Raw genomic sequence first — 26,362 nt, 5'->3', positions numbered from 1 at the left:
GATACGTCTACATACGACTCTGTCAGGTGACTCATACGTAAGCATCCTGTCTGATCACCTGCATCCATTCAGGCCCACTGAGCATTCCAATGGACTTGGGAAATTCCAACAGGACAATGTGACACCCCACATGTTCAGAATTGCTACAGAGTGGTTCCAGGAACACTCTTCTGAGTTTAAATACTTCTGCTGGCCACCAAACTCCCAAGATATGAACATTATTGAGCACATCTGGGATGCCTCGCAACATGCTGTTCAGAAGAGATCTCCATCCTCTCACACTCTTACAGATTTATGGACAGCCCTGTAGGATTCATAGTGTCACTTTCCTCCAGCACTACTTCAGACATCAGTTGAGTCCATGCCACATCATGTGGCAAGTCTGTGTGCTTGCGGTGTCAAAGAAAGCAACTGCAAAATAAAAAGTGCACAAACGTAATGATATGTCAGTGCACTTGATGCTCCATTGCTGTGCGAACTGTGGGTGGTTGAATGGTCTATATAAAATACACATCCTGTAATGGAATGTAATACTCAGTCATGGAACCCAGCAGCTTACAACAAAGAAAAACGTTCATTTGTCTGCTAGCTGAAGTTCAGAAATGGATACAATGTGGACATATTTAAGGTGGCTGTTTCAGGGAGCAAGTATTTTGAACTGTGGTTGCGTCAAATACTGGTAGAGATTGAGCCTGAAATACCTTGTTAACAACATTGTCAGCCTCAACACGTAATTGTGTGGCAGCCATTACCAAATGCTCTGTGTTGTGGGTTGTTCAACGTCAGAGTATTTTGAAAAGCATGAAGAAACTAGCCCTGGTCTGTCATGGAGTTCACTTAGGAACCTCACAACACCAGAAAGATTTGGCGATCCCAGTGACCATGTGTCATTTCTGCTTTGGCAGAAATGCAGTACACACGATTAAACTGCAGCCCTTCAAGGGAGGGGTGGGATTTATTTCCTCACACTGCTGCTCTCCCCTCTGGGCACTGTAATTCTAGTTTGTTTACTATCGTATCCATCTGCAAGTCTATACTGTACGCACTCGGCACTATAGCAACAACAAAACAAAACCTTTAAATGTATTTCAATTGTGCCAAAATTCTTCCCCTAATGTGCAAATAAAAGAGTTACTTGTGGTTCTGCTTCTACACTAAATACCTTGTCAATCCTACCTGTAGTGTTGTCAACTGTGGGCTATGCAGCTGTGAATCCCCATGAAAAGTCAAAATTAATATTCTGCAGATTTTGTAATTATTAAATTGTGTGGGAAAACATCTTAAAACAGAGAAACACGCAGTTCACTGGTGGGAAAATGCTACTGCTTCTCAATGAAAACAATCATTTGTTGACAGAAATAGAACCAAAAGAAGAAAAGCAGCAAAGACAATTTTGGAAAAAAGCTGTTGAAGTTTCTGCAAAAAGCAAACAATCCACTCAAAAACTTCCCCAATCACCAGACAGTTATTTCAAAGCATTGAAGCATTATCTTCAGGCACACAGCATTACAGTCTTTAAATCTGTTTGTCTAATTATTTACAGAAAAAAATGATAATTTCATCAGAAGTATTTGCAAATTCTGCCCAAAATAGATGCTACATATACAGTCCCTTACCAGTAACTATTGTACCTGTTTTACATGGCTGGCAGCTTTTGCCTGTTTTCAGAAAAAAAAAAGACTGCAAACTTTATGTGGCCTATGTCTCAAACAGTTTAAGCACAAGCTTGAATGCATACATTTCACCCTAATTACAGATCATAAGGCACCCATGTTCAACTTCTATGAGAAGCAAGACCCCCACCACACAAGCTGCATCATTTGAACTTTATTACAGCTGTTCAAGACAAAGTTGAACATCATCGACTAGCTGGCACATTTTCTTGCATTGATGTCACTGAGAAAGAACTTTACTTCATACCACATCCCACCACTAAGGAAGGAAATAACAAACTGAAGACATTCCTTGAAACATCAATAAAATTACAGCTGTGACAACTTCATCTTAAAATACCATGCTCAAATATAATGCTATATTGTGATACATCAGTGTCACAATTCTACCGACTGTTACAGCAGTTTTCTGCTGGCAAGCAATATTCCCTCTCCATAGCCCCTTTCATTCAGGAGTAAGGATGACCATAAGGCTGGTGAAATTAGGCATTTGTTAGCCACAATACCAAGAAGGATTGCAAGACATTTTTCAGTGATTGCACTGTTTGCCAGTGCGAAAAAATAATTTGACATGTTATGGCACTGCTTGGTACTTTCATCTCATAAAATCAATGATTTGAGTGTGTCCATTTTGATATCACAAGATCTTTACCAATGGCAAAACAATATTAATACTTCCTGAGTGTCTGTCCATATAAGATGCAACATCAACAACTGTAGCCACAACCTTGCATGGGCAGATTGCCCTCTTCTGTTTACCTCTATATATCAAAGCCAATCAGGGCAAACAGTTCAAGTCAAACCTCTTTAAAGCACTCTTGACACTTCTTGAGGACAGCAATTTTCCTGCATAGGCTGTTTTATTTTTGAAATAATAATTTTATTTCATGACTTAACTATTAGCGAATTGCTCTACTTGGGCATTACCAGCTACCTCTACTCAGGAGGCCAAAATCAGCGAACAGCTAAATCATGAAATACAGGCATTATTTCAGAAACAAAACAACCTATATAGGAAAATGATTTTCCTCAAGAAATTCACAGCAGCTGTGAACCTTTACATACCAAATTTTATAACTGATTCTTAATTGTTTCGCATGAGCTGAATTCAAACCTGCCATTGTCATTGCTAATGGTCTCAGGGAACGGCTCCATCACCAGTTAAAAACCTGATTCAGAAGTCATACCACAGAGCACTGAAATGACAGCCCCCGTATTGTCCTAGTAGGGCTCTGAACAGATTTCAAACAAAATCTGAATTTGTCAGTGGCCAAATTAGGCTATGGTCAAAAACTGCGATTAACTGGAGAATGCTTCACTGACCCTTCAAACAATATCATTGAAGAATCAGACTTTGCACAACATCAATGCTTGCAGATAAGCAAGTTCCACCCAGCTGTTTCAAAAGAACATACTATCCTGTGACTATTCATTTTCTAAGACTTGCATTCTTGCAAACAGGTGTTTGCATATGTGATACCATTCAAAAACCTCTCTAACAACAGCCCATACACAGTACTGGCAACCCAGGGCAGGACATCATTATTGACATCAATGGTTCTTCCATCACGATATTAAGTGATAAGACTTAAGCCACCCATTACCCCAGCTGACACACATGCGCCCGTAGACATCTGCTAATACTGAGACATTCATTGCAGTTTATATTTACATGATGTAATTGATTATTACGCTCTGTTAAATAAATACTATAATCACCAACACACTTCTATTGTCTTCTTGTCTATCCTGTTTATCATCCACATTTCACTTCAGTATGAGACACCATATCTGGTGCTTTTTCTAAATTTACAAGTGCTAAAAATGTCTTGCTGTAACCTATCTTTTAAGATAAGTTGTATGGTCAGTACTGTTTTGTGTGTTCCTACATTTCCCTAGAACACAAACTGATCTTCCCCCAGATCATCATCTTCCAGTCATTCCATCCTTGGTATTTCTCAACTGCGGCTTTCATTCCTTTCAACACCTACTTCCTTCAGCATTGGGATTATTACATTTTCTGTAAGTCTGAAAGTATTTTGCCTGTTTTATTTACCATGCATAACAGGCAGAACAGTTTTGTTACTGTTGATACCACCAAGGATCTTAAGCCCTTAACGCCGGATAACGTTAATTCCCATCATACCAATGTGTGACTAATAAGTGAAAGGGTAACTGTTTTCGAGCACTAGTGTTAGTTGGTGCAGATTCTACACGGAGCTACCAAGGATTATGACACGTGCTGTCATCTCCTGAGTGTTCTGGATACTGCTAGAGAAATATAATTTTTAATTTCTTTCTTTCATAAAGAACTTTATACAGGTATTAAGATGTTATATCTACTTTAGGTATTTTGTTTTGATTTATGCGTTTCAGCATTACGTCAAATTCTTTTCACAGTATTGCATCACTTAGCTCTTTTCTCATTAAATGCATTTCCTTTATTTAGCCCTTCTATGCATTTCTACCACCTTTCAGTATTCTCTCATTTGGTAGTGTTGACTTGCCATCTGACCTCTTGACGTTATTTCAATTGCTTCTCTGTTCTCAAAAGCTTTCTTTCCTACAAGGTAGACTGTTCCAATATGCGTGCATGCTTCTACAGCTTTGAATTTCCCTTCTAGTCATTTCTTTTTTTACCATTTTGAACTTCTTGTGATCTCGTTTTTTTGGGTGTATAAATTAGATTTTGTCTGTTTCATTTGTTACATTCGTGTATTTTTTCCCCTTCATCAATCAAACTTAGTATTGAATACCTTCTGTGTTACCAAGGATTTCTGCTGGGCTCTTTTTTTTTTTTTTTTCCAGCTGCCTTCATTAATTCATCTCTGTTTCAACCAATTGAAAAAATGAGGGATAGAATAACAATGTGAAATGGGAACATTCAAAAAAAGACTGCTAGGTATTAGCAGCAAATGTAGACAAAACAGCATAACACACACACACACACACACACACACACACACACACACACACACACAGTCTGTCATTTCAGGCAATAAGGCTCAATCTTCTACCATATTTAGCCGAGTATAACAACCCCCTCTTTTTAAGAGGCTCCTTGAGAAAACTCATTTTTAACATATTCTGACTGCTCAAAATTACAAATTGTTACATGGTGTAAAGTATCTGCTAAAAAGTTAACATTATACCTATTCAAAACTTATCTCATTTGTTGATCTACATTTTCATAATAACAGGAGACATAAAATAAACAAAAAGAAATGGTTTACATTAATTTTCTGACCATTTTCTTTCCTACCTTTTCTGTTTACTAACGCTGTTGTTTGCAGCATCACTATTTTTAATCATAATAATCATGCTAATAGCACACCTGTTAAACTTATATCTTTCTCATTTCTTCTGAATATGTTGCTATTTCCGAGGTTACTTTTAAAGAGAGGACTTGACAGCACAGCTCTTTTTTTCCAAATATATATTGGACTTCGCTTCTATACTGACATGAGAATGTTGCAATGTCTCTTGCTTACAAACAATTCGCCTGCTTGCAGCTCTCGAACTGGCTGTGTAGAACCAGCTGACACACTGCTTTCATTTCTGTCATATGTAACTGTGAGTGTTGACAACATTGTAGGAAGAAACACATAAGTACGCCACTGGTCCCTATTTAGACTTTTACCATCTCCTGCAGAAATGAACACTATTATTGGGTCTTTGTCCAATTGTAAAGTCAGTTCGATTATGACTACAAGTGGATTCACGTAAATTGCATTTAAACATGGCACATGTTGATAAAAAACCAAGGTACATGGTATAGATTTCCATGGTTGGCAACATGACAAAATTTGCTGCTCGCTAGCCACTCCCCTTCCCGCAATCATCGTAGCTCTCAGCCAAGCTGGTGTCACTTCCCCTTCCTAACTTTCCACAGTGCTGAGCTTGAGCAATTGAGAAAAACAGGCTGCAATATCTTCAAGTGTCTAGATCATATGTAACAACAGCAACTAATACATAAATAAAAGATCACAACTACGATTCACTCCCATTCTTGAACTTTCACTCACCCCATGATCTAGCGATATCTGTTGATACTATATCCACAATGGGTCTTGCCACTAAATTTATTCTCATGATAAAAATTACAGCCAGTTTAATATGATTTATTTCCTTCGTAAGACATTTCATTCTTGTTTAAACTGAATTTCATCATCAACTTCTAATGCTGATTAAAAGCTGGTAACATTTTTACCCGGTATCCTGACACGTAGAACAGTGACCGAATTTCTTGTCTGCAATCCACTTAGCAAATCATTACAATCTCTTGATAACCAAATAAAATACTGGTCTGTGTTCTGAATAAAATAAGGTTTCTGGAATGTTATCTTCACTTAAAAAGTGGCATTAATGCTTGTATAGGGTACACCTATCCACATACGTATGAGAACGTTTATTGCAAACCTATTCAAATACAACAAAAGTTTGTAGGATGATGAAATTTAATGCTATTTCCTCTTGTGTTTCACAAAAATGTCAAATTTTAATCAGAGTAATACACTGTTGTAGTGGCTAGTTCATAGTTTCTCGCATACCTCTTGCACAAGTGCTGTGAGTCAAATTTCATTTGATTGTTCAAGCATTGTCGATACTGCATCAAGTGCTTTGGTATATACGAAAAATTCAAGCCTGCTGGAATGTACCATTTGTCAAGCTCTGCCCTTCTGAATTCTTTGAAATAAATCTGCTCGTCACCTCCAAAGCCAAAGCTTCACTTCTAAATGTAAGATGACCATCATAAATGTAAGACTACCCCAGTATATTCTATTAAACAACATAAAACTGTCGACCTCAGCAGCAGAATTTTACTCTGCGAATATAAGATGATCCCGTATTTTTTGAATGACGAATTTGGGAAATAAATTTGTCTTATAATCGGATAAATATGGTATGTTGATAATCTTGCACACATCTGACCATTGCCACCAAACTTTACTTAATTCCCACAATATCTAGCTTTTACCTATCAATTTCTCTTAACAAAATATTTAACTTCCTACAGATATTAAAAATCAACAATTTGACATGCCTTGATGTAGAACACCAAATTTGTTTTATTTTCTGATGACTGTTACTATTTTGCATGAACTACCAATATCAAATGATAAACAGCATATATGAACGAGACCTAAACTTAAATAATTATAATGTTTAACATAAATAATTTTATTAGTTTGGATGACAACTTCTTCAAATTCCTACAACTGATGATGCACTTGGTTCTTGACGGTCACTAGGAGACTCTGGTTGTTTTTGCGGCTTGTCCATACGAGCATCTTTACTGATTGACATTTCAAATTCCACTGGGCCAATGAGGCGTTTTTTCCCATGTGGCGGAGGTCCAATTAATTCCACTACATCATCATAGTTAAGTGTCTCCCTTTTAAGTAAAGCTTCAGCAAGCTGAAACAAATTCAAACAGCATATCAACTGAGAAATCTTGAAAAGTTAAAGAATTAAAAAGATAAATGATACAAAAATAATGAATTTAAAAAAGCAAGAAATGAAAGCTTTCGGAACTGATAGTAGGTTGGTGCACAAGTTTGTAGTGTTTTTGTTTTGCACGTTGATATTCTGGTTGCTAAGGGTTTACTTATTGATTGTCATTTTTTATTTGTCATTCACTGTTGCTATTTGGGATTACATACGGTCATTTGGAGATAGTGAATGGAGCTGTGGACAGTATAAAATGGAGTACCATGTGGAGAAATTGGAACATTTCCAACCTATTCTTCTGTTTCAGTTCAATAGAGAGGTGACAGCAGTGGAGGCAGCCTGAAACATTTGCACCCTATATGAGGATAATGCCAATGGACAAAGCATGACAAGAAAATGTTTTTCTCATTTTAAGGAGGATCGTTTTGACATTAGTGACTCCCCATGGTCAGGAAGACCTTTGGGTTTGAAGATCATTTAAATGCATTAATCCATTATGATCCACACCATCGTACTCGAGAACTGGTAAATGTGCTGAACTGTATGAAATTTGCATCCAATGGCGAAGGTTCAAAAATCGGGTATATGGGAACCACATGCTCTAAGCCAAAATTGCAAAAATCAATGGATGGCCATATGTACATTTCTGGTTGCTCATCACCAATTGGTTCATGAACAACACAGGCCGCTCCTCTCCTGTATCGCTACTGGTGATGAGAACTGGTGGCTTTATGCTAACATAAATGTATGATCAAAAAAGTAACAGGAATTTTTATTTTTCTCTACAAATCTTTATTTATTCACCAACATCAACTCTCCCCCTTTCAAAGTAATCCCTCTCAGATATAACACACTTGTGCCAGCACCTTTTCTAATTCTGGAAGCACTTCTGGATTCCACTTTTTGTTATGGTGTTCTGCTCCTTCAGAGATTCTGTTTTCATCTCATCAATGGTGGAAAAATAATATCCTTTTAGGGTTCTCTCCAGCATTGGGAATAGAAAGAAGTCACAGGAAGCTATTTCCATTGAATATGATGACTGTGGCAACATAATGGTCATGGTTTTTTGCCAAAAAATCATGAACAAGCACTGATGTGCAGGTGGGAGCATTATCAAGATGAAATTTCCATGAGTGGTTCTGCCACAATTATGGTCATTTTCTTCGGATTGCTTAACACAAATGGTGCATAACTTTCAGGTAATGTTCCTTATTGAACATATGACCATAAAGTCTCTGTATGTCCATCTTTTTAGAAATGGTTGCTCAGTGCGGATGTTCGATAGAGAATGTCAAATTAAATACCTTTCAGTCATCAGTTTTCAACCTTATTTTATTTGGCAACCAGTTTCATGGTATTACTGCACCATCTTCAGGCCCCTGACTGATGTGATGGAAGAATCTACCTCGGTTGTGTTCAAAACAGGGGCCAGCAATACTGGTATTAGTAGATATTTGCAACAGTGATCACTTCTTCCATCACCTGCTGACCAAGCAGGAATGCCTTCCGAAACTGTGGACATCACATGGGTACAGATTGGGACTGCATGGAGGATGTGTGCAAGGGCTCCCCAGCAAAACATCTACAGAGTAGTCCAAATGCCCAGGAATGTTGATGGACGTCATCGTTCTGTTTCACGATAATGCCCACCAACATGTTGCCAAGATTGTTTTAACTACATTGGGAAGCCCTTGCATATCCTCCACACAGTCCCAACTCAATATTTTTGGAGATCTGATGAGAGATATTGATAGCCATCAATTGGCTTCAGACAAAGAGGTGCATTCCTGATTACAACTGTGGTTCTAATGGCAATCACAAACATTTTTCCATGAAGGCATTGACCATCTTGCCTCACAAGGGGGATAAATGTCTTAACAGTTATGGCAATTACTCTTGAAGTGATAAACAGTTTATTTACTTTTTTTCCGTCTGTCTTAGTTTCATGTGACTGCTGCTTGCACAAGTAAAGGAGTGATTGAAAAATTACCTGAAACGGAACAAAGAATCATTTGGAAGAACGTCTACAATGATATCCCACTTTAATAGATCAAATCTATTTTTACAGGCTTGTCAATTTCAAAATACCTACAGATGAGAAACCCCATAGCATCCACCTGCATATGATTTCCACTCATGCCAAATGTGGATTTGTTTGCAAAATAATCCACAGATTCAAATAAGTCAATGCAGAAAACACTGTACTGGATGATGTTGTTGTGGTCTTCAGTCCAAAGACTGGTTTGATGCAGTTCTCCATGCTACTCTATCCTGTGCAAGCTGCTTCACCTCCGAGTAACTACTGCAACCTACATCCTTCTGAATCTGTTTAGTGTATTCATGCTTTGGTCTCCTTCTATGATTTTTACCCTCCGTGCTTCCCTCCAATACTAAATTGATGATCCCTCGATGCTTCAGAATGTGTCCTACAAACTGATCCCTTCATCTACTCAAATTGTGCCAAAAATTCCTCTTCTCCCCAATTCTCTTCAGTACCACCTCATTAGTTATGTGACCTGCCCATCTAATCTTCAGCACTACATTTCGGAAGCTTCTATTCTCTTCTTGTCTAAAATATTTATCATCCATGTTTCACTTCCATACATGGCTACACTCCATACAAATAGTTTCAGAAAATACTTCCTGACACTTAAATCTATACTCGATGTTAACAAATTTCTCTTCTTCAGAAACGGTTTCCTTGCCATTACCAGTCTACATTTTATATTCTCTCTACCTCAACCACCATTAGTTATTTTGCTCCACAAATAGCAGAACTCATCTAATACTTTAATTGTATTGTTTCCTAATCTAATTCCCTCAGGAACACCTGATTTTATTTGACTGCATTCCATTGAAATTGAAGAAATGTATGATGAAATAAAAGAAATTATTCAGATAGTGAAGGGAGACGAAAATTTAATAGTCATGGGTGACTGGAATTCGGTAGTAGGAAAAGGGAGAGAAGGAAATGTAGTAGGTGAATATGGATTCGGGGTAAGAAATGAAAGAGGAAGCCACCTGGTAGAATTTTGTGCAGAGCATAACTTAATCATAGCTAACACTTGGTTCAAGAATCATGAAAGAAGGTTGTATACATGGAAGAACCCTGGAGATACTAAAAGGTATCAGATAGATTATATAATGGTAAGACAGAGATTTAGGAACCAAGTTTTAAATTGTAAGACATTTCCAGGGCCAGATGTGGACTCTGACCACAATCTATTGGTTATGAACTGTAGATTAAAACTAAAGAAACTGCAAAAAGGTGGGAATTTAAGGAGATGGGACCTGGATAAACTGACTAAACCAGAGGTTATACAGAGTTTCAGGGAGAGCGTAAGGGAACAAATAGCAGGAATGGGGGAAAGAAATACAGTAGAAGAAGAATGGGTAGCTTTGAGGGATGAAGTAGTGAAGGCAGCAGAGGATGAAGTAGGTAAAAAGACGAGGGCTAGTAGAAATCCTTGGGTAACAGAAGAAATATTGAATTTAATTGATGAAAGGAGAAAATATAAAAATGCAGTAAATGAAGCAGGCAAAAAAGAATAGAAACGCCTCAAAAACGAGATCTACAGGAAGTGCAAAATGGCTAAGCAGGGATGGCTAGAGGATAAATGTAAGGATGTAGAGGCTTATCTATCTCACTAGGGGTAAGATTGATACTGCCTACAGGAAAATTAAGGAGACCTTTGGAGAAAAGAGAACCACTTGTATGAATATCAAGAGCTCAGATGGAAACCCAGTTCTAAGCAAAGAAGGGAAAGCAGAAAGGTGGAAGGAGTATATAGAGGGTCTATACAAGGGCAATGTACTTGAGGACAATATTATGGAAATGGAAGAGGATGTAGATGAAGATGAAATGGGAGATACGATGCTCCGTTAAGATTTCAACAGAGCACTGGAAAACCTGAGTCGAAACAAGGCCCCCGGAGTAGACAACATTCCATTAGAACTACTGACGGCCTTGGGAGAGCCAGTCCTCACAAAACTCTACTATCTGGTGAGCAAGATGTATGAGACAGGTGAAATACCATCAGACTTCAAGAAGAATATAATAATCCCAATCCCAAAGAAAGCAGGTGTTGACAGATGTGAAAATTATCGAACTATCAGTTTAATAAGTCACGGCTGCAAAAAACTAACGCGAATTCTTTACAGACGAATGGAAAAACTAGTAGAAGCCGACCTTGGGAAAGATCAGTTTGGATTCCATAGAAATATTGGAACACTTGAGGCAATACTGACCCTATGGCTTATCTTAGAAGCTAGATTAAGGAAAGGCAAACCTACGTTTCTAGCATTTGTAGACTTCGAGAAAGTTTTTGACAATGTTGACTGGAATACTCTCTTTCAAATCCTGAAGGTGTCAGGGGTAAAATATAGGGAGCGAAAGGCTATTTACAATTTGTATAGAAACCAGATGGCAGTTATCACAGTCGAGGGGCATGAAACGGAAGCAGTGGTTGGGAAGGAAGTGAGACAGGGCTGTAGCCTATGTCCGATACTGTTCAATCTGTATATTGAGCAAGCAGTAAAGGAAACAAAAGAAAAATTTGGAGTAGGGATTAAAATCCACAGAGAAAAAAATAAAAACTTTGAGGTTCACCGACGACATTGTAATTCTGTCAGAGACAGCAAAGGACTTGGAAGAGCAGTTGAACGGAATGGATGGTGTCTTGAAGGGAGGATATAAGATGAACATCAACAAAAGCAAAACGAGGATAATGGAACGTACTCGAACTAAGTTAGGTGATGTTGAGGGTATTAGATTAGGAAATGAGACACTTAAAGTAGTAAAGGATTTTTGCTATTTGGGGAGCAAAATAACAGATGATGGTCGAAGTAGAGAAGATATAAAATGTAGACTGGTAATGGGAAGGAAAGCGTTTCTGAAGAAGAGAAATTTGTTAACATCGAGTATTGATTTAAGTGTTAGGAAGTCGTTTCTGAAAGTATTTGTATGGAGTGTAGCCATGTATCGAAGTGAAACATGGACGATAAATAGTTTAGACAAGAAGATAATAGAAGCTTTCGAAATGTGGTGCTACAGAAGAATGCTGAAGATTAGATGGGTAGATCACATAACTAATGAGGAGGTGTTGAATAGGATTGGGGAGAAGAGAAGTTTTTGGCACAACTTGACTAGAAGAAGGGATTGGTTGGTAGGACATGTTCTGAGGCATCAAGGGATCACCAATTTAGTATTGGAGGGCAGCATGGAGGGTAAAAATCGTAGAGGGAGACCAAGAGATGAATACACCAAGCAGATTCAGAAGGATGTAGGTTGCAGTAGGTACTGGGAGATGAAGAAGCTTGCACAGGACAGAGTAGCATGGAGAGCTGCATCAAACCAGTCTCAGGACTGAAGACCACAACAACAACAAACAACAACATTCCATTGTCCTTGTTTTGCTTTTGTTGATGTTCATCTTCCTTTCAAGACACTCTCCAGTCCGTTCAACTGCTCTTCCAGGTCCTTTGTTGTCTCTGACATAATTCCAATGTTGTTGGCAAACCTCAAAGTTTTTATTTTTTCTCTGTGGATTTTAATCCCTACTCCAAATTTTTCTTTTGTTTCCTTTACTGCTTGCTCAATATACAGATTGAACAGTATCGGACATAGGCTACAGCCCTGTCTCACTTCCTTCCCAACCACTGCTTCCGTTTCATGCCCCTCGACTGTGATAACTGCCATCTGGTTGCTGTACAAATTGTAAATAGCATTTTGCTCCCTGTATCTGACCTGTGCCACCTTCAGAATTTGAAAGAGAGTATTCCAGTCAACTTTGCCAAAAGCTTCCTCTCAGTTTACAAATGCTAGAAATGTAGTTTGCCTTTCCTTAATCTATATCTAAGACAAGTTGTAGGATCAGTATAGCCTCACATCTTCCAACATTTCTATGGAAATCAAACTGATTTCCCCGAGGTCGCCTTCTACCAGTTTTTCCATTCGTCTGTAAAGAATTCGCGTTAGTATTTTGCAACTGTGACTTATTAAACTGATAGTTCGGTAATTTTCACACCTGTCAACACCTGCTTTCTTTGGGATTGGAACTATTATATTCTTCTTGAAGTCTGAGGGTATTTCGCCTGTCTTATAAATCTTGCTCACCAGGTGGTAGAGTTTTGTCAGGGCTGCCTCTCCGAAGGCTATCAGTAATTCTAATGGAATGTTGTCTACTCCCACGGTCTTGTTTCGACTTAGATCTTCAGCACTCTGTTAAACTCGTCACCTAGTATCGTACCTCCCATTTCATCTTCATCTATGCCCTCTCCCATTTCGATAATATTGCCCTCAAGTAAATCACCCTTGTATAGACCCTCTATATACTCCTCCCACCTTTCTGCCTTCCTTTCTTTGCTTAGAACTGATTTTCCATCTGAGCTCTTGATATTCATACAAGTGGTTCTCTTTTCTCCAAAGGTTTCTTTAGTTTTCCTGTAGGCAGTATCTATCTCACCCCTAGTGATATATGCCTCTACATCCTTACTTTGGTCCTGGTTAGCCATTTTGCACTTCCTGTCGATCTCATTTTTGAGATGTTTGTATTCCTTTTTGCCCGCTTCATTTACTGCATTTTGTTCTTTTCTCCTTTTATCAATTAAATTCAGTGTCTTTTCTGTGACCCAAAAATTTCTGCTAGCCACCTACTTGATCCTCTGCTACCTTCACTATTTCATCTCTCAAATCTACCCATTCTTCTTCTACTGAATTTCTTTCCCCTGTTCTTCTCAATCATTCCCTAATGCTCTCTCTGAAACACTCTACAAATTCTGGTTCTTTCAGTTTATTCAGGTCCCATCTCCTCAAGTTCCCACCTTTTTGCAGTTTCTTCAGTTTTAATCTACAGTTCATAACAAATAGATTGTGGTTAGAGTCCAAATCCGTCCCTGGAAATGTCTTAAAATTTAAAACCTGGTTCTTAACTCTCTGTCCTAACATTATATATAATCTATCTGAAACCTTCCTGTGTCTCCAGGCCTCTTCCTCGTATACAACCTTCTTTCATGGTTAATGATTCTTAAACCAAGTGCTAGCTATGATTAAGTTATGCTTTGCCAGGAGGCTTCCTCTTCCATTCCTTACCCCCATTCCATATTCACCTACTATTTTTCCTTCTCTTCCTTTTCTTCTATTGAGTTCCAGTCCCCCATGACTATTAAATTTTCATCTCCCTTCATTATCTGAATAATTTCTTTTATCTCATCATACATTTCTTTGATCCCTTCATCATCTTGGAGCTAGCTGGCATATAAACTTTTACTAATGTGGTAGTTGTGGGCTTGGTGCCTATCCTGGCTACAATAATTTGTTCACTATGCTGTTTGTAGTAGCTTATCCACAATTCTATTTTTTTAATTCATTATTAAACCTACTCCTGCATTACTGTTATTTAATTTTGTATTTACAACCCTGTATTCACTGCCAAAAAGTCTTATTCCTCCTGCCACCGAACTTCACTAATTCCCACTACAACTAACTTTAACCTATACATTTCCTTTCTTAAAATTTCTTAACCTAGGGATCTGGCATTCCATGCTCTGATCTGTACAATGCCAGTTTCTTTCTCCTGATAATAGTGTCCTCTTGTGCAGTCCCCGCCCGGAGATCCGAATGGGGGACTATTTTACTTCCAGAAAATTTTACTCAAGAGGACACCATCATCATTTAACCACACAGTAAGGCTGCATGCCCTCAGAAAAAAATTACGGCTGTAGTTTCCCCTTGCTTTCAGCCATTTGCAGTACCAGCACAGCAAGGCTGTTTTGGTAAATGTTACAGGGCCAGATCAGTCAATCATCCAGACTGTTGCCCCTGCAACTGCTGAAAAGGCTGCTGTCCCTCTTCAGGAACCACACGTTTGTCTGGCCTCTCAACAGATACCCCTCCATTGTGGTAGCACTTATGGAACGGCTATCTGTATCGCTGAGGCACGCAAGCCTCCCCACCAATGGCGAGATCCATTGTTCATGGGAAGATAACTGGATAACTTGTCAAATTTCTGTGTAAATCACTACAAAATGTAAAACAACACACTGTCCATAGCTATATTATGCCCTTGTAGGACATGACAGAGGGCAAGAGACAGATTCCATACTCCTATATTTCTGGAAAGTGCACACCGATAACAAAGGTATGAGCATACACACTAGATTCCCAGACATGTGACTGGCTCGAGGATTTCTTACATAATAGAACTCAGTACATTGTCCTCAACAGTGACTGTTTACCAGAGACAAATGTATCATCAGGAGTGCCCCAGAAAAGCATGACAAGACCACTCTTATTCTCTACATGCATAAATGATAGGGTGAGCTGTTTGCTGCTGATGCTGTGGTGTATGGGAAAGCGTCATCATTGAATGTCTTGGAGGATACAAGATGAGTTAAAAGAAAAAAATTCTAATTGGTGTGATGAATGTCACCTTGTCCTACATTTAAAAAAGAAAATTGTTGTAAGTTAACAGAGATTAATAGTAAAGAAAACCCCATTATGTTTGAATAAAGCATTAGTAGGATGCTGCTTCAGACAGTAATGCTGATTAAATATCTAGGCATAATATTGCAAAGTGATATGAAATGGAACAAGCATGTATGGATGGTAGTTGGGAACATGAATGGTTGGCTTCAGTTTACTGGGCGAATTTTAGGAAAGTATGGCTCAGCTGTATAGTAACATTAGTGCAACCCATTATCAATTACTGCTAGAGTGTTTGGGATCCCCACCACAGCGTTTTGAAAGGAGACATAGGAACATTTCAGAAGTATGTTGCTAGATTTGTTACTGGTAGATTTCATAATCCCACCAGTGTTAGAGGGATGTTTGATGTCAAATGGGAATCCCTAGAGGGAAGACGATATTCTTTTCAAGGAACACTATTGAGAAAATTTATAGAGAACGCATTTGAAGCTGACTGTAGGTGATTCTACTGCCACCAATAAACATTTTGCATAAGGGCCTCACCGATACAAGAAGTTAGGAATTGTATGGAGATTTTTAGTGTTGTTTTCCCTTGTCCTATTTGCAAGTGGAAATGGAAAGAAAGTGACTAGTAGTAGTAAAAAATAACCTCTGTTATGCACTATACAGTGGCCTGTGGAGTATGTATGTAAATGTAGCTGGTCAACAGGATTCTGCATTCCTGATGACTAAGTCTCTAAACTTCTGGCACTCTTAGGGAACTAACTAGGACATTTGACACATGCAAATGAAGCCTGTAAATCTTAGTATGTTATTAGCAAGAATGGAAATTTCTGGATGGTACACAACATAAAATGACAGGAAGGCAACCAGTCACATACAGCAGACTGATGTGTGGCACAGAATCATGGTAGCTTGTGTTTGGTTGACTGATGTGTGTACATGTGTACTTTCTCCCAGAAGAAGAGCCAGAGAGCTTGAAAGCTGTTTTCTGCTGCATGTGGCACCTGTCATTCTGCTATAGGCGAGGAAGCTGTTATTAAGTTGTAAGTCCTCTTCTAGAATCAGTTTGAGATACCCCGTGTGTTACGGAATTTGTACAGCTGGTTGAGATAAGCAGAATTTTGAGCAAATTTGATTAGTACAAAGTTCATTTTGCACACCTGTAGTGCAAACATCTTAGAGGATGTAGACCTTATCAGCCCCCCCCCCCCCCCCCCCCCCGCTCTCTCTCTCTCTCTCCATAGTCAAAAATTAATTTAATTTCAGTTTATTTGTCTTTCCTGAATCCCCTGTATATTTACATTCAATATTTAAAAAATTCCATTTCATGTTTTAAGGGCTAAGATTGGGATTAGTGAAGATTAATCTCTGAAGCATGAGACATGAGAAAGAGGCAATTGACATATGGATTCTCCGTCAGAAATTATGTTGCAGTAATCACAAATAATTCCACAGCTCACCTGTTTCAGTTTGTCAGAATTCTCAAGCAGCAGCTGTTCTGTCCGGCTATAAGCACGAGCCACTAACTTATTCACTTCATCGTCAATTAGTGCAGCAAGTCTTTTACTATACGGCCGACGCCCAATTTCACGCGATTCATCCTCTGGGAAAGAAATGAGCCCTACTGTATTGCTCATGCCATATATTTTCACTTGTGCATACGCCATTTTCGTAACTTTTTGCAGGTCATTTTGAGCACCAGTAGTTATCTTGTTAAAAGTCAGAGATTCAGCAACACGGCCACCCAATGCCATGCACATCCGTTCAAATAGCTGAAACATAAAATTAACTTACACATGGTACTTGAATTTCTGCAACCCTAGAACTGTAACTAAATTTAAAGGAAGAGAAATGGGAAAACTATCAATGATTACAATCAACATATATGCTTGTAAGACTAAATATAGATTTACAATTTAGTAAGAACTGAGCAAAATTTCCTTAAAAATGTTGCTCTATACAACTGACAGCAACACATATATGGCATGTTCCAGTTTTTCAAGTATTCTTATTATACTGATGGTTGCCATTGCGACTAGTGTACTTTCCTGGCTCTTCGGAGCTTGTTTGTGAAAAATCCACATTACGGCCAATATTAGGTTGTGTCACAGTGTAGGTTTGCTACTTTGAACTATTTTAATCAGTAAACAAAAGCAAAAATTATCAGTTTTAAGTTTAATTAACATTTTATGAGCTCTTTACTGTGTGAGACTCTTAATTTGATTTAAGACTTAGCTAACAAACTCTGTAGCAAAACAAATATGTAAATAACACTGACTTTCTTAATAAAGCATTCTCTTGTATACTGATAAATGACAGTTTCAGACAGTTTTAATTACTGAGATTTATATATGGTCTCTTGCTGTTCCGAGTCAACTGAAGTTATTTTTAATAAGATATGTGTGAAATTAGGCCCTGAATTTCAAGATCCAATCACATCCTACCTCAGACACTAAATTTAAATCCGATTACAACATCCAGAAAAGAAAAGAAAAACTGTTACTGTAAGCACTACCATTTTTGAGTGTCCTCCTATCCATAAATTCCAGTAAGTGGTTTCTTGTGAAGCTGAAAGAGCATCACTTTACAATTCACGGAGACATTATCTACAGCCTCTCAGTATAGCATTAATGGAAATAAAAATAGATAAAATTTATTTTTATATGGAATTAATATTAATTAAACTTATATGAATAATCTGTATACAAATGGAAGTAGGAATTTTTAAAATTTAAAAATATGGGACATAAATATCATTGTGTCACCTCCTGCTGCATGGCAAACATCTATGGGGTAGCCAAACTCATCTCACAAGTAAAGAATTATCTCATGTGCTACTGATTTCACTACAGCAGTGATATGGTTTTGTAGGCTGGCCTGAACTGTTGGTAGGGATGGAACATAAGCTACAGCTTCCACGGCCCAACAAGGGGGAGGGGGGGAAAGGGGAAGGGGGGGAAGGGGGGGGGGGGAGAATCTTATGGTGTTAAAGCAGGAGATCTCGGCAGCCTGAATGTAAGAGCCAGGTCTGTTTTTCCCCAGTGACCTATTTATCATTGAGGAAAAGATTGATTCTATAATGCTCGGACATCAAGGTGACAATGGAGAGGAGCTCCATTCTATGGAAAATGCAGTCTTCTACATCTACATCCATACTCCGCAAGCCACCTGACGGTGTGTGGTGGAGGGTTCCTTGAGTACCTCTATCAGTTCTCCCTTCTATTCCACTCTTTTAGTGTTCATGGAAAGAAAGATGTCAGTACGCCTCTGTGTGGGCTCTAATCTCTCTGATTTTATCCTCATGGTCTCTTCGCAAGATATATGTAGGAGGGAGCAATATACTGCTTGACTCCTAGGTGAAGGTATGTTCTCGAAACTTTAACAAAAGCCCATACCGAGCTACTGAGCGTCTCTCCTGCAGAGTCTTCCACTGGTGTTTATCTGTATCTCTGTAATGCTTTCGCGATTACTAAATGATCATGTAATGAAGCGCACTGCTCTCTGTTGGATCTTCTCTATTTCTTCTATCAACCCTATCTGGTACAGATCCCACACCGGTGAGCAGTATTCAAGCAATGGGTGAACAGGTGTACTGTAACCTACTTTCTTTGTTTTCAGACTGCATTTCCTTAGGATTCTACCAATGAATCTCAGTCTGGCATCTGCTTTACTGACGATTAATTTTATATGGTCATTACATTTTAAATCACTCCTAATGCCTACTTCCAGATAATTTATGGAATTAACTGCTTATAGTTACTGACCTGTTATATTGTAGCTAAATGATAAAGGATCTTTATATGCATTCACAGCACATTACACTTGTCTACATTGAGATTCAACTGCCATTCCCTGCACCATGCGTCAATTCATTGCAGATCCTCTTGCATTTCAGTACAATTTTCCATTGTTACAACCTCTCGATATACTACAGCTTCATCCGCAAAAAGCCTCAGTGAACTTTCGATGTTACCCACAAGATCATTTATATATATTGTGAATCGCAACAGTCCTAAGACACTCCCCTACGGCACACATGAAATCACTCTTACTCCGGAAGACTTCTCTCCCTTGAGAATGACATGCTGCGTTCTGTTATCTAGGAACTCTTCAATCCAATCACACAATTGGTCTGATAGTCCATATGCTATTACTTTGTTCATTAAATGACTGTGGGGAACTGTATCAAATGCCTTGAAGTCAATAAACACGGCATCTACCTGGGAACCCTTGTCTATGGCCCACTGAGTCTCGTGGACGAATAGCGCGAGCTCGGTTTCACAGGATCGTCTTTTTCGAAACCCATGTGGATTCCTACAGAGTAGATTTCGATTCTCCAGAAAAGTCATTATACTCTAACATAATACGTGTTCCAAAATTCTACAACTGATCTGATCGACGTTAGAGATAAAGGTCTATAGTTCTGCACATCTGTTTGACGTTCCTTCTTGAAAACGGGGATGACCTGTGCCCTTTTCCAATCTTTTGGAACGCTACGCTCTTCTAGAGACCTACGGTACACCGCTGCAAGAAGGGGGGCAAGTTCCTTCGCATACTCTGTGTAAAATCGAACTGGTATCCCATCAGATCCAGCAGCCTTTCCTCTTTTGATTGTTTTTCTATCCCTCTGTCATCTACCATTTTGTCATCTGTGCAACAGTCTAGAGAAGGAACTACAGTGCAATCTTCCTCTGTTAAACAGCTTTGGAAAAAGACATTTAGTATTTTGGCCTTTAGTCTGTCATCCTCTGTTTCAGTACCATTTTGGTCACAGAGTGTCTGGACATTTTGCTTTGATCCACCTACCGCTTTGACATAATACCAAAATTTCTTAGGATTTTCTGCCAAGTCAGTACATAAGACTTTACTTTCGAATTCGTTGAACGCCTCTCGCATAGCCCTCCTCACACTACATTTCGCTTCGTGTAATTTTTGTTTGTCTGCAAGGCTTTGGCTATGTTTATGTATGCTGTGAAGTTCCCTTTGCTTCCGTAGTAGTTTTCTAACTTGGTTGTTGTACCATGATGGCTCTTTTCCATCTCTTATCATCTTGCTTGGCACATACTCATCTAATGCATATTGTACGATGGTTTTGAACTTTGTCCACTGATCCTCAACACTATCTGTACTTGAGATAAAATTTTGTGTTGAGCCGTCCAGTACTATGAAATCTGCTTTTTGTCACTTTTGCTAAACAGAAAAATCTTCCTATCTTCTTTAATATTTCTATTTTCGGCTGAAATCACCGATGCTGTAACCACTTTATGATCGCTGATTCCCTGTTCTGTGTTAACTGTTTCAAATAGTTCGGGTCTGTTTGTCACCAGAAGGTCTAATATGTTATCGCCATGAGTCGGTTCTCTGTTTAACTTCTCAAGGTAGTTTTCAGATAATGCACTTAAAAAAGTTTCACTGGATTCTTTGTCCCTGCCACCCGTTATAAACATTTGAGTCTCCCAGTCTATATCTGGTAAATTAAAATCTCCACCCAGAACTATAACATGGTCGGGAAATCTACTCGAAATATTTTCCAAATTTTCCTTCAGGTGTTCTGCCACAACAGCTGCTGAGCCAGGGGGCCTATAGAGACATCCAATTACCATGTTTGAGCGTGCTTTAACAGTGACCTCCACCCAAATTATTTCACATTTCGGATCTCTGTCAATTTCCTTCGATAATATTGCACTTATCACTATAAACACGCCTCCCCCTTCACTGTCCAACCTGTCTCTACGGTTTACATTCCAATCTGTGTTTAGAATTTCATTACAGCCAACTTTCCGTCCCTAGTACTATGTGGGCATTGTGACCGTTTATTAATGGAGCAGATCAGGGACCTTTCTATAGATGCTCCTGCAGTTCACTATTACCACATTAATATTGCCATTTCCTGTTGCGTTTTGCCTACTGCTACCTTGTCTCGTCTCAGGAGGCATCTTGTCGGGCCTAGGGAGGGAATTCTCTAACCTAAAAAACCCACATGTGCACTCCACAGGTACTCCGCTACCCTTGTAGCCACTTCCTGTGTATAGTGCATGCCTGACCTATTCAGGGGGGCCCTATATTTCTCCACCCGATAGTGGTTTGCACCCCAGATCTCCGGAGAATCGTCCACGCCTCTGGTTTAAGCCAAACCAGAGGACCGCGATCGGTTCTGGGAATGACACTACAAATAGTTAGCTTAGATTCCACCCCACGAACGAGGCTTTCCGCCTTCACTATCTCCGTCAACCGCCTGTATGAACTGAGGATGAACTCTGAACCCAGGCGGCAGGAGTCATTGGTGCCAACATGAGCAACAATTTGCAGTTGGGTGCACCCAGTGCTCTCTAATTCTAATGCCGCCGGCAGGGCCTCCTCCAGATCTTGGACGAGACCCCCCCCCCCCCCCCCCCCCCCGCCTGGCAAGCAGACAGAGTGAACACTGGCCTTCTTCCCCGACCTTTCCACTGCTTCCCCAAGGGGCCCCATCACCCACCTAACACTGGAGCTCCCAATCACTAATAAATACCTCCCCCCCGTGTGCCTGCTCGGACCTTGCTGAAGGAGCGGCCACATGTCCACTCACAGACAGAGCGGGCAATGCCACATGGCCAGCCTCCACATTGACCGTCTGCCTCGTGCGACACGAACACCGTTGAACCAGCCATTCCCCTTGGGGAGGGGATGGCCGCACCTGGTACCCCTGAAGAAGTCTCGACAGCAGGGACCTAGGGTGAAGCATGTAACACCTGGGGTGTAGCATGTGACGCACCAGACTCCCCACTGTCGCTACACTCCAAGGCAGCAGCCTGAAGACGGTTGACCATGGCCACCAGCACGTTCATCTGTTCGCAAACAGTGGCCAGCTCGTCCTGCATCTGTACACAGTGGTCACACATCCTATCCATCCTAAGAAATCAACAATTTACTGTAGAGAGTTAAGTAATCAACTTCTAACTACACTGCTAAACTAAAGGCGGCTGATAGCTGACTAAACTGTGGTTACTAGACACTTATTGTTGGAAACAATGAAAATAAGCACTAACTGTCTCTGGACGGTATTCAAAACAAACACGAAATCTATGCAAACTATTACTATTAGTCGAAAATTAAAGCTTCCCAAAAGCAAAAACACACAGAAAAAGAAGTGATAAGTAGGAAAAACACAGTTAATACTTAAATGTACGTAGCTTGCTGCACAGGAGATGTGAAGCAGACGGCAGTTACGAGTCTTTCGTAAGTTGAGGAAAAAGCCACTGTCCCTGCACGTCCAGGTTCATAATTTCACAAACATTTTCCACCAAGAAAAGAATAGCCTGTAAAGCTTGTTTTGTGATAAGACACAAAACATGTGAGTCTCCCGTGATGCAATAGTGTAAAGGGATTATCACACCCCATATGTGAACACTGTGTCCATGCACCTTTCCATTAAGATGAAATGTTTTACTTCTACCATTTTTACCAAGTCATCACAAATTAAAAATGCTTTGCTTTGTCATTTATGACAAGAGACAGCGCAAGTTTTATGCAGTATGATGCATACAGCAAATGGTCTCTCAAAATTCACCATACAGTAGGCCAAGGTACTCCTAGTTCTCTACTAGCCCAATTGGTTGCCTTACTTGGAGTAAGCACAAAAATTTCCTTAATTCATCACATATCTTCATCTGAAAAATGCAGGGACAGGGGGCAGGGCTCAGAGTGTTCTGTTCTTTACAGTTGCAAATGTGTATTCTCACACACTGTTCTCATCGTTACACAAATTTAACAAACTGCTGATCTTCAGAAACCATGAATGTAGCCTGACTGACAGCTGTGTGACACTTATCCTCATGTTGTTATCATTAGTGCTGTTAAAGATTTGAGTGAGGCATTCTTACGGCAATCATTAAGCAACACATATCATCTGTTCTTTACTGCAAAATTTTTCAGTTTATTATTGCAGACATTTGCTCTTAATTTGTTTCAGATTTCTGATGATCAATCCTCTTCACAACTTAAAAGGTAAATAATATTGTCTGGTTCAGGTAACACATGTACTTTCATTTCAATCATCATCATTAGCAATGACACTAAATTGTGGTCGATGTCTAGGTGGACCACTCAGTGGTAGTGTATGTTACTGAAGATAACTTGGTTGACTTCACGACTGCTTCACAACTTGTACCAGCTCAGTCAACAAAAACTGCATCTCTGAACTGTGTAGGTGCAATTGTCCCTTCAACAAATCTTTAAACACACAATTCATCAATGATTTTGATATGTTCACACACAACATCAAATCTACAAAAGGAAAGATGCTTTATCCCTACACAGTTGTGTATGAAGTCTTCCTAACTAAAACCTTACACTGAATGAGGTTGCAGTGGTCTTGGTTAATTCTACAAGATTACTCTACAATTCACACTTAAGTGCTAAGTACAGGGTTCATAGCACCACTTGCAAACTATCCCCACCATTTCACTTTTGAATAGCACGTGGGACAAATGAGCACCTACATCTTTCCTTGTGAGCTCTGATTTCTCTTATTTTATCATGATAGAAGTCAACAAAATATTTTGGCATTCAGAGGAGAACATTGGCAACCGTAGTTTCAAGAAAAGATCTGTCACTGCAAAAAAATCTTCATTTTAATGACTGGCAGCCCAACTCACTTAACGTACCCATGACACTTACTCTCTCCATTTCGTGAAGTACGACACAAGATGACCTCCTCTGAATTTTTCTGATGTTCTCCATCAATCCCATACTGTGTAGCAATATTCCAGAAAAGGATGAACAAATGTAATTTACGCAGTCCCTCTTGCAGATTTATTGCACTTTGTTTTGGTATTCGCTTATTTGTGGAGCCTACAATATTTAAGCTACAGATCTCCTTGACCCAACTGCAGTAGCTCAGATCCACATCACAATAGGTCTGTAGAACCAGCATGTCACAATCATCATGGTTTTTAAAATTTAGCAACATTAGCAAAGATGATATGTGTTGCAGTGTTTGTACTGTAGGCAATGTTCCAAAAAATTCTTTTCAAGATAAACTTTTGAACGAAAACAAATTTCCATACAAAAAGGAGTGAAATTAATTTTTCTGATCTATTTTTAAACACAGTAATTCTAAGTTATGGATCTGTGTAAAGGCACAGAGCTTTGATTACCATACGGTGTAGCAGCAAAGAGTACACTCTTACGAACAGTTGTGCCATACTTTAGTAAATGCATTTACTGTAACTATCTCTCTCTAATTCATAGTGGCATACACAAATTTAACTCTAATAACATCTGTAATTCCTAGATTATGGCAGGTAAGATCATCTTGATCATGGCCGAAACTCACAACCATGGCCAAATAGTACTCTGTGTCTATTTTGACTGTTAAGACATGAACCATTTTTTGGTGTTTCACAACAGGTACCGTAGCAAGCGGAATGTAATGGCATTTGTGCTACACTGGTGAAACTTTTCTCCTTGCAGCTGCCTATGGAAAATTCATGCCCAAGGCTTGACTACAGAAAAAGGTTTACGTGCATGAAAATTTTTGTTTTGGAAATAGATGTTCTACACCAAACTGCTTCTGTTTTACTTATCTTTGATTTCTCTGGTATTAATTTTGGGTCATAACTCATTCTTAAGCAATCATCCTGGCCATCAACTAAGTCATCAGGCTAGAATCCAGCATCATCACTGATCATAGCCAAACTAAAGATAAATAAATAAAATAAAAACAGTGCAGCTGTGGAAAGTTTACCTAGGCTCCACTGTAACTGTTATCAAATGAAACAAGTTTCTGTTACCAGTCCTAATTTGGAAAGTTTATTTCCAAAACAAATACTTTTTCAGCTACGGACATGCCATTAAATTTTTCCTTCAAAGTAAGGGAGAAGATTATGGGTATAGGTTGCAACAGTTAAGCAGAGGTGAAGGGGCCTGAACAGGAAAGATTAGCTGCACAGCTGCATCCAAACAGTCTTCAGGTTGAAGATAAGGTATTTCACATTATTTGCTCTGGAGAGCTGAAAGAACCATAAACTTAATTTGATGGAATAACAAAAGATTTATGAGCTGCAAAATATCCTTTATATATTACAAACCGTAAAAGCAGTGTGGTGGGGTCAGTCACTTTTCAGTTCTTTGTTGGAGATGTAGTAATTGTTCAGGCTCTGCTGTAGACAGTATCCTATGCTAAGCACCTAAATCAGATTGACTGTTTGTGATGAAATACACCTGCACACTGATTAGCAATTTCGCTATTTTGTGAATCACCAGCCATCCTCCGCTTCACATCCGAAGAGACACATTCAAAGAAAATACAGAAGAGTATGTTTCAACATTCCTTTGAGGTTGAGGATGGTATAGATGGACCATAAGTTTGGATTGGGGAAGGATGGTAAAGGAAATTGGCCGTGTCCTTTACAAAGGAACCATTTAGCATTTGACTTAAGCATAGTAGAGAAACCATGGAAAATCTAAGTCTAGATGAGCAGACATGGATTTCAACCACTGTTTTCTCAAATATGAATACATCAGTCATATTCAAATGCATTAGCTATCTACAACAAGTGCAACAGGACATTAGCAGAAAATGTGGGTTCACTAGTAACTTATTCAAAGAGTGTGCAGAAAAAGACCTGCACAAATCAAGATCCTGGATGAGATTACAACATATATGTAGCAACATATTAAACGTTTACTTCTCCAGCTACACAAAATGGATTCAAGTTGTAAAAATTACGAAATATGTAAATTAAGTATCAGTGTTTTATAATACTGATAATACTGTACTATCAAGAGTGATTATATCAGGTAACATTTTTTGCCTTGCATCAGACAA

The 26,362-nt window shown here is 39.1% G+C and overlaps 1 protein-coding gene across 1 annotated transcript in view; it reads right to left on the bottom strand.

Moving 5' to 3' along the window:
• Positions 1-6,718: 6,718 nt before the first annotated feature.
• LOC126481262 (paraplegin) overlaps positions 6,719-26,362 on the bottom strand; it is a 91,710-nt gene continuing 72,066 nt past the window's right edge. Inside the window, exons 10-11 of the mRNA XM_050104882.1 lie at positions 17,013-17,324; positions 6,719-7,091 (exon numbers count right to left, since the gene is read on the bottom strand). Of these exons, the coding sequence (XP_049960839.1) occupies positions 6,879-7,091; positions 17,013-17,324 (525 nt within the window). The 3' untranslated portion in view covers positions 6,719-6,878. The remainder of the gene's footprint in view (positions 7,092-17,012; positions 17,325-26,362) is intronic.

Source organism: Schistocerca serialis, chromosome 5 (assembly GCF_023864345.2).
Source record: "Schistocerca serialis cubense isolate TAMUIC-IGC-003099 chromosome 5, iqSchSeri2.2, whole genome shotgun sequence".
NCBI classification, from domain to species: Eukaryota; Metazoa; Arthropoda; class Insecta; order Orthoptera; family Acrididae; genus Schistocerca; species Schistocerca serialis.
Note: the sequence above shows the minus strand (reverse complement) of the source record. Positions and strands in the feature narration are given on the sequence as shown.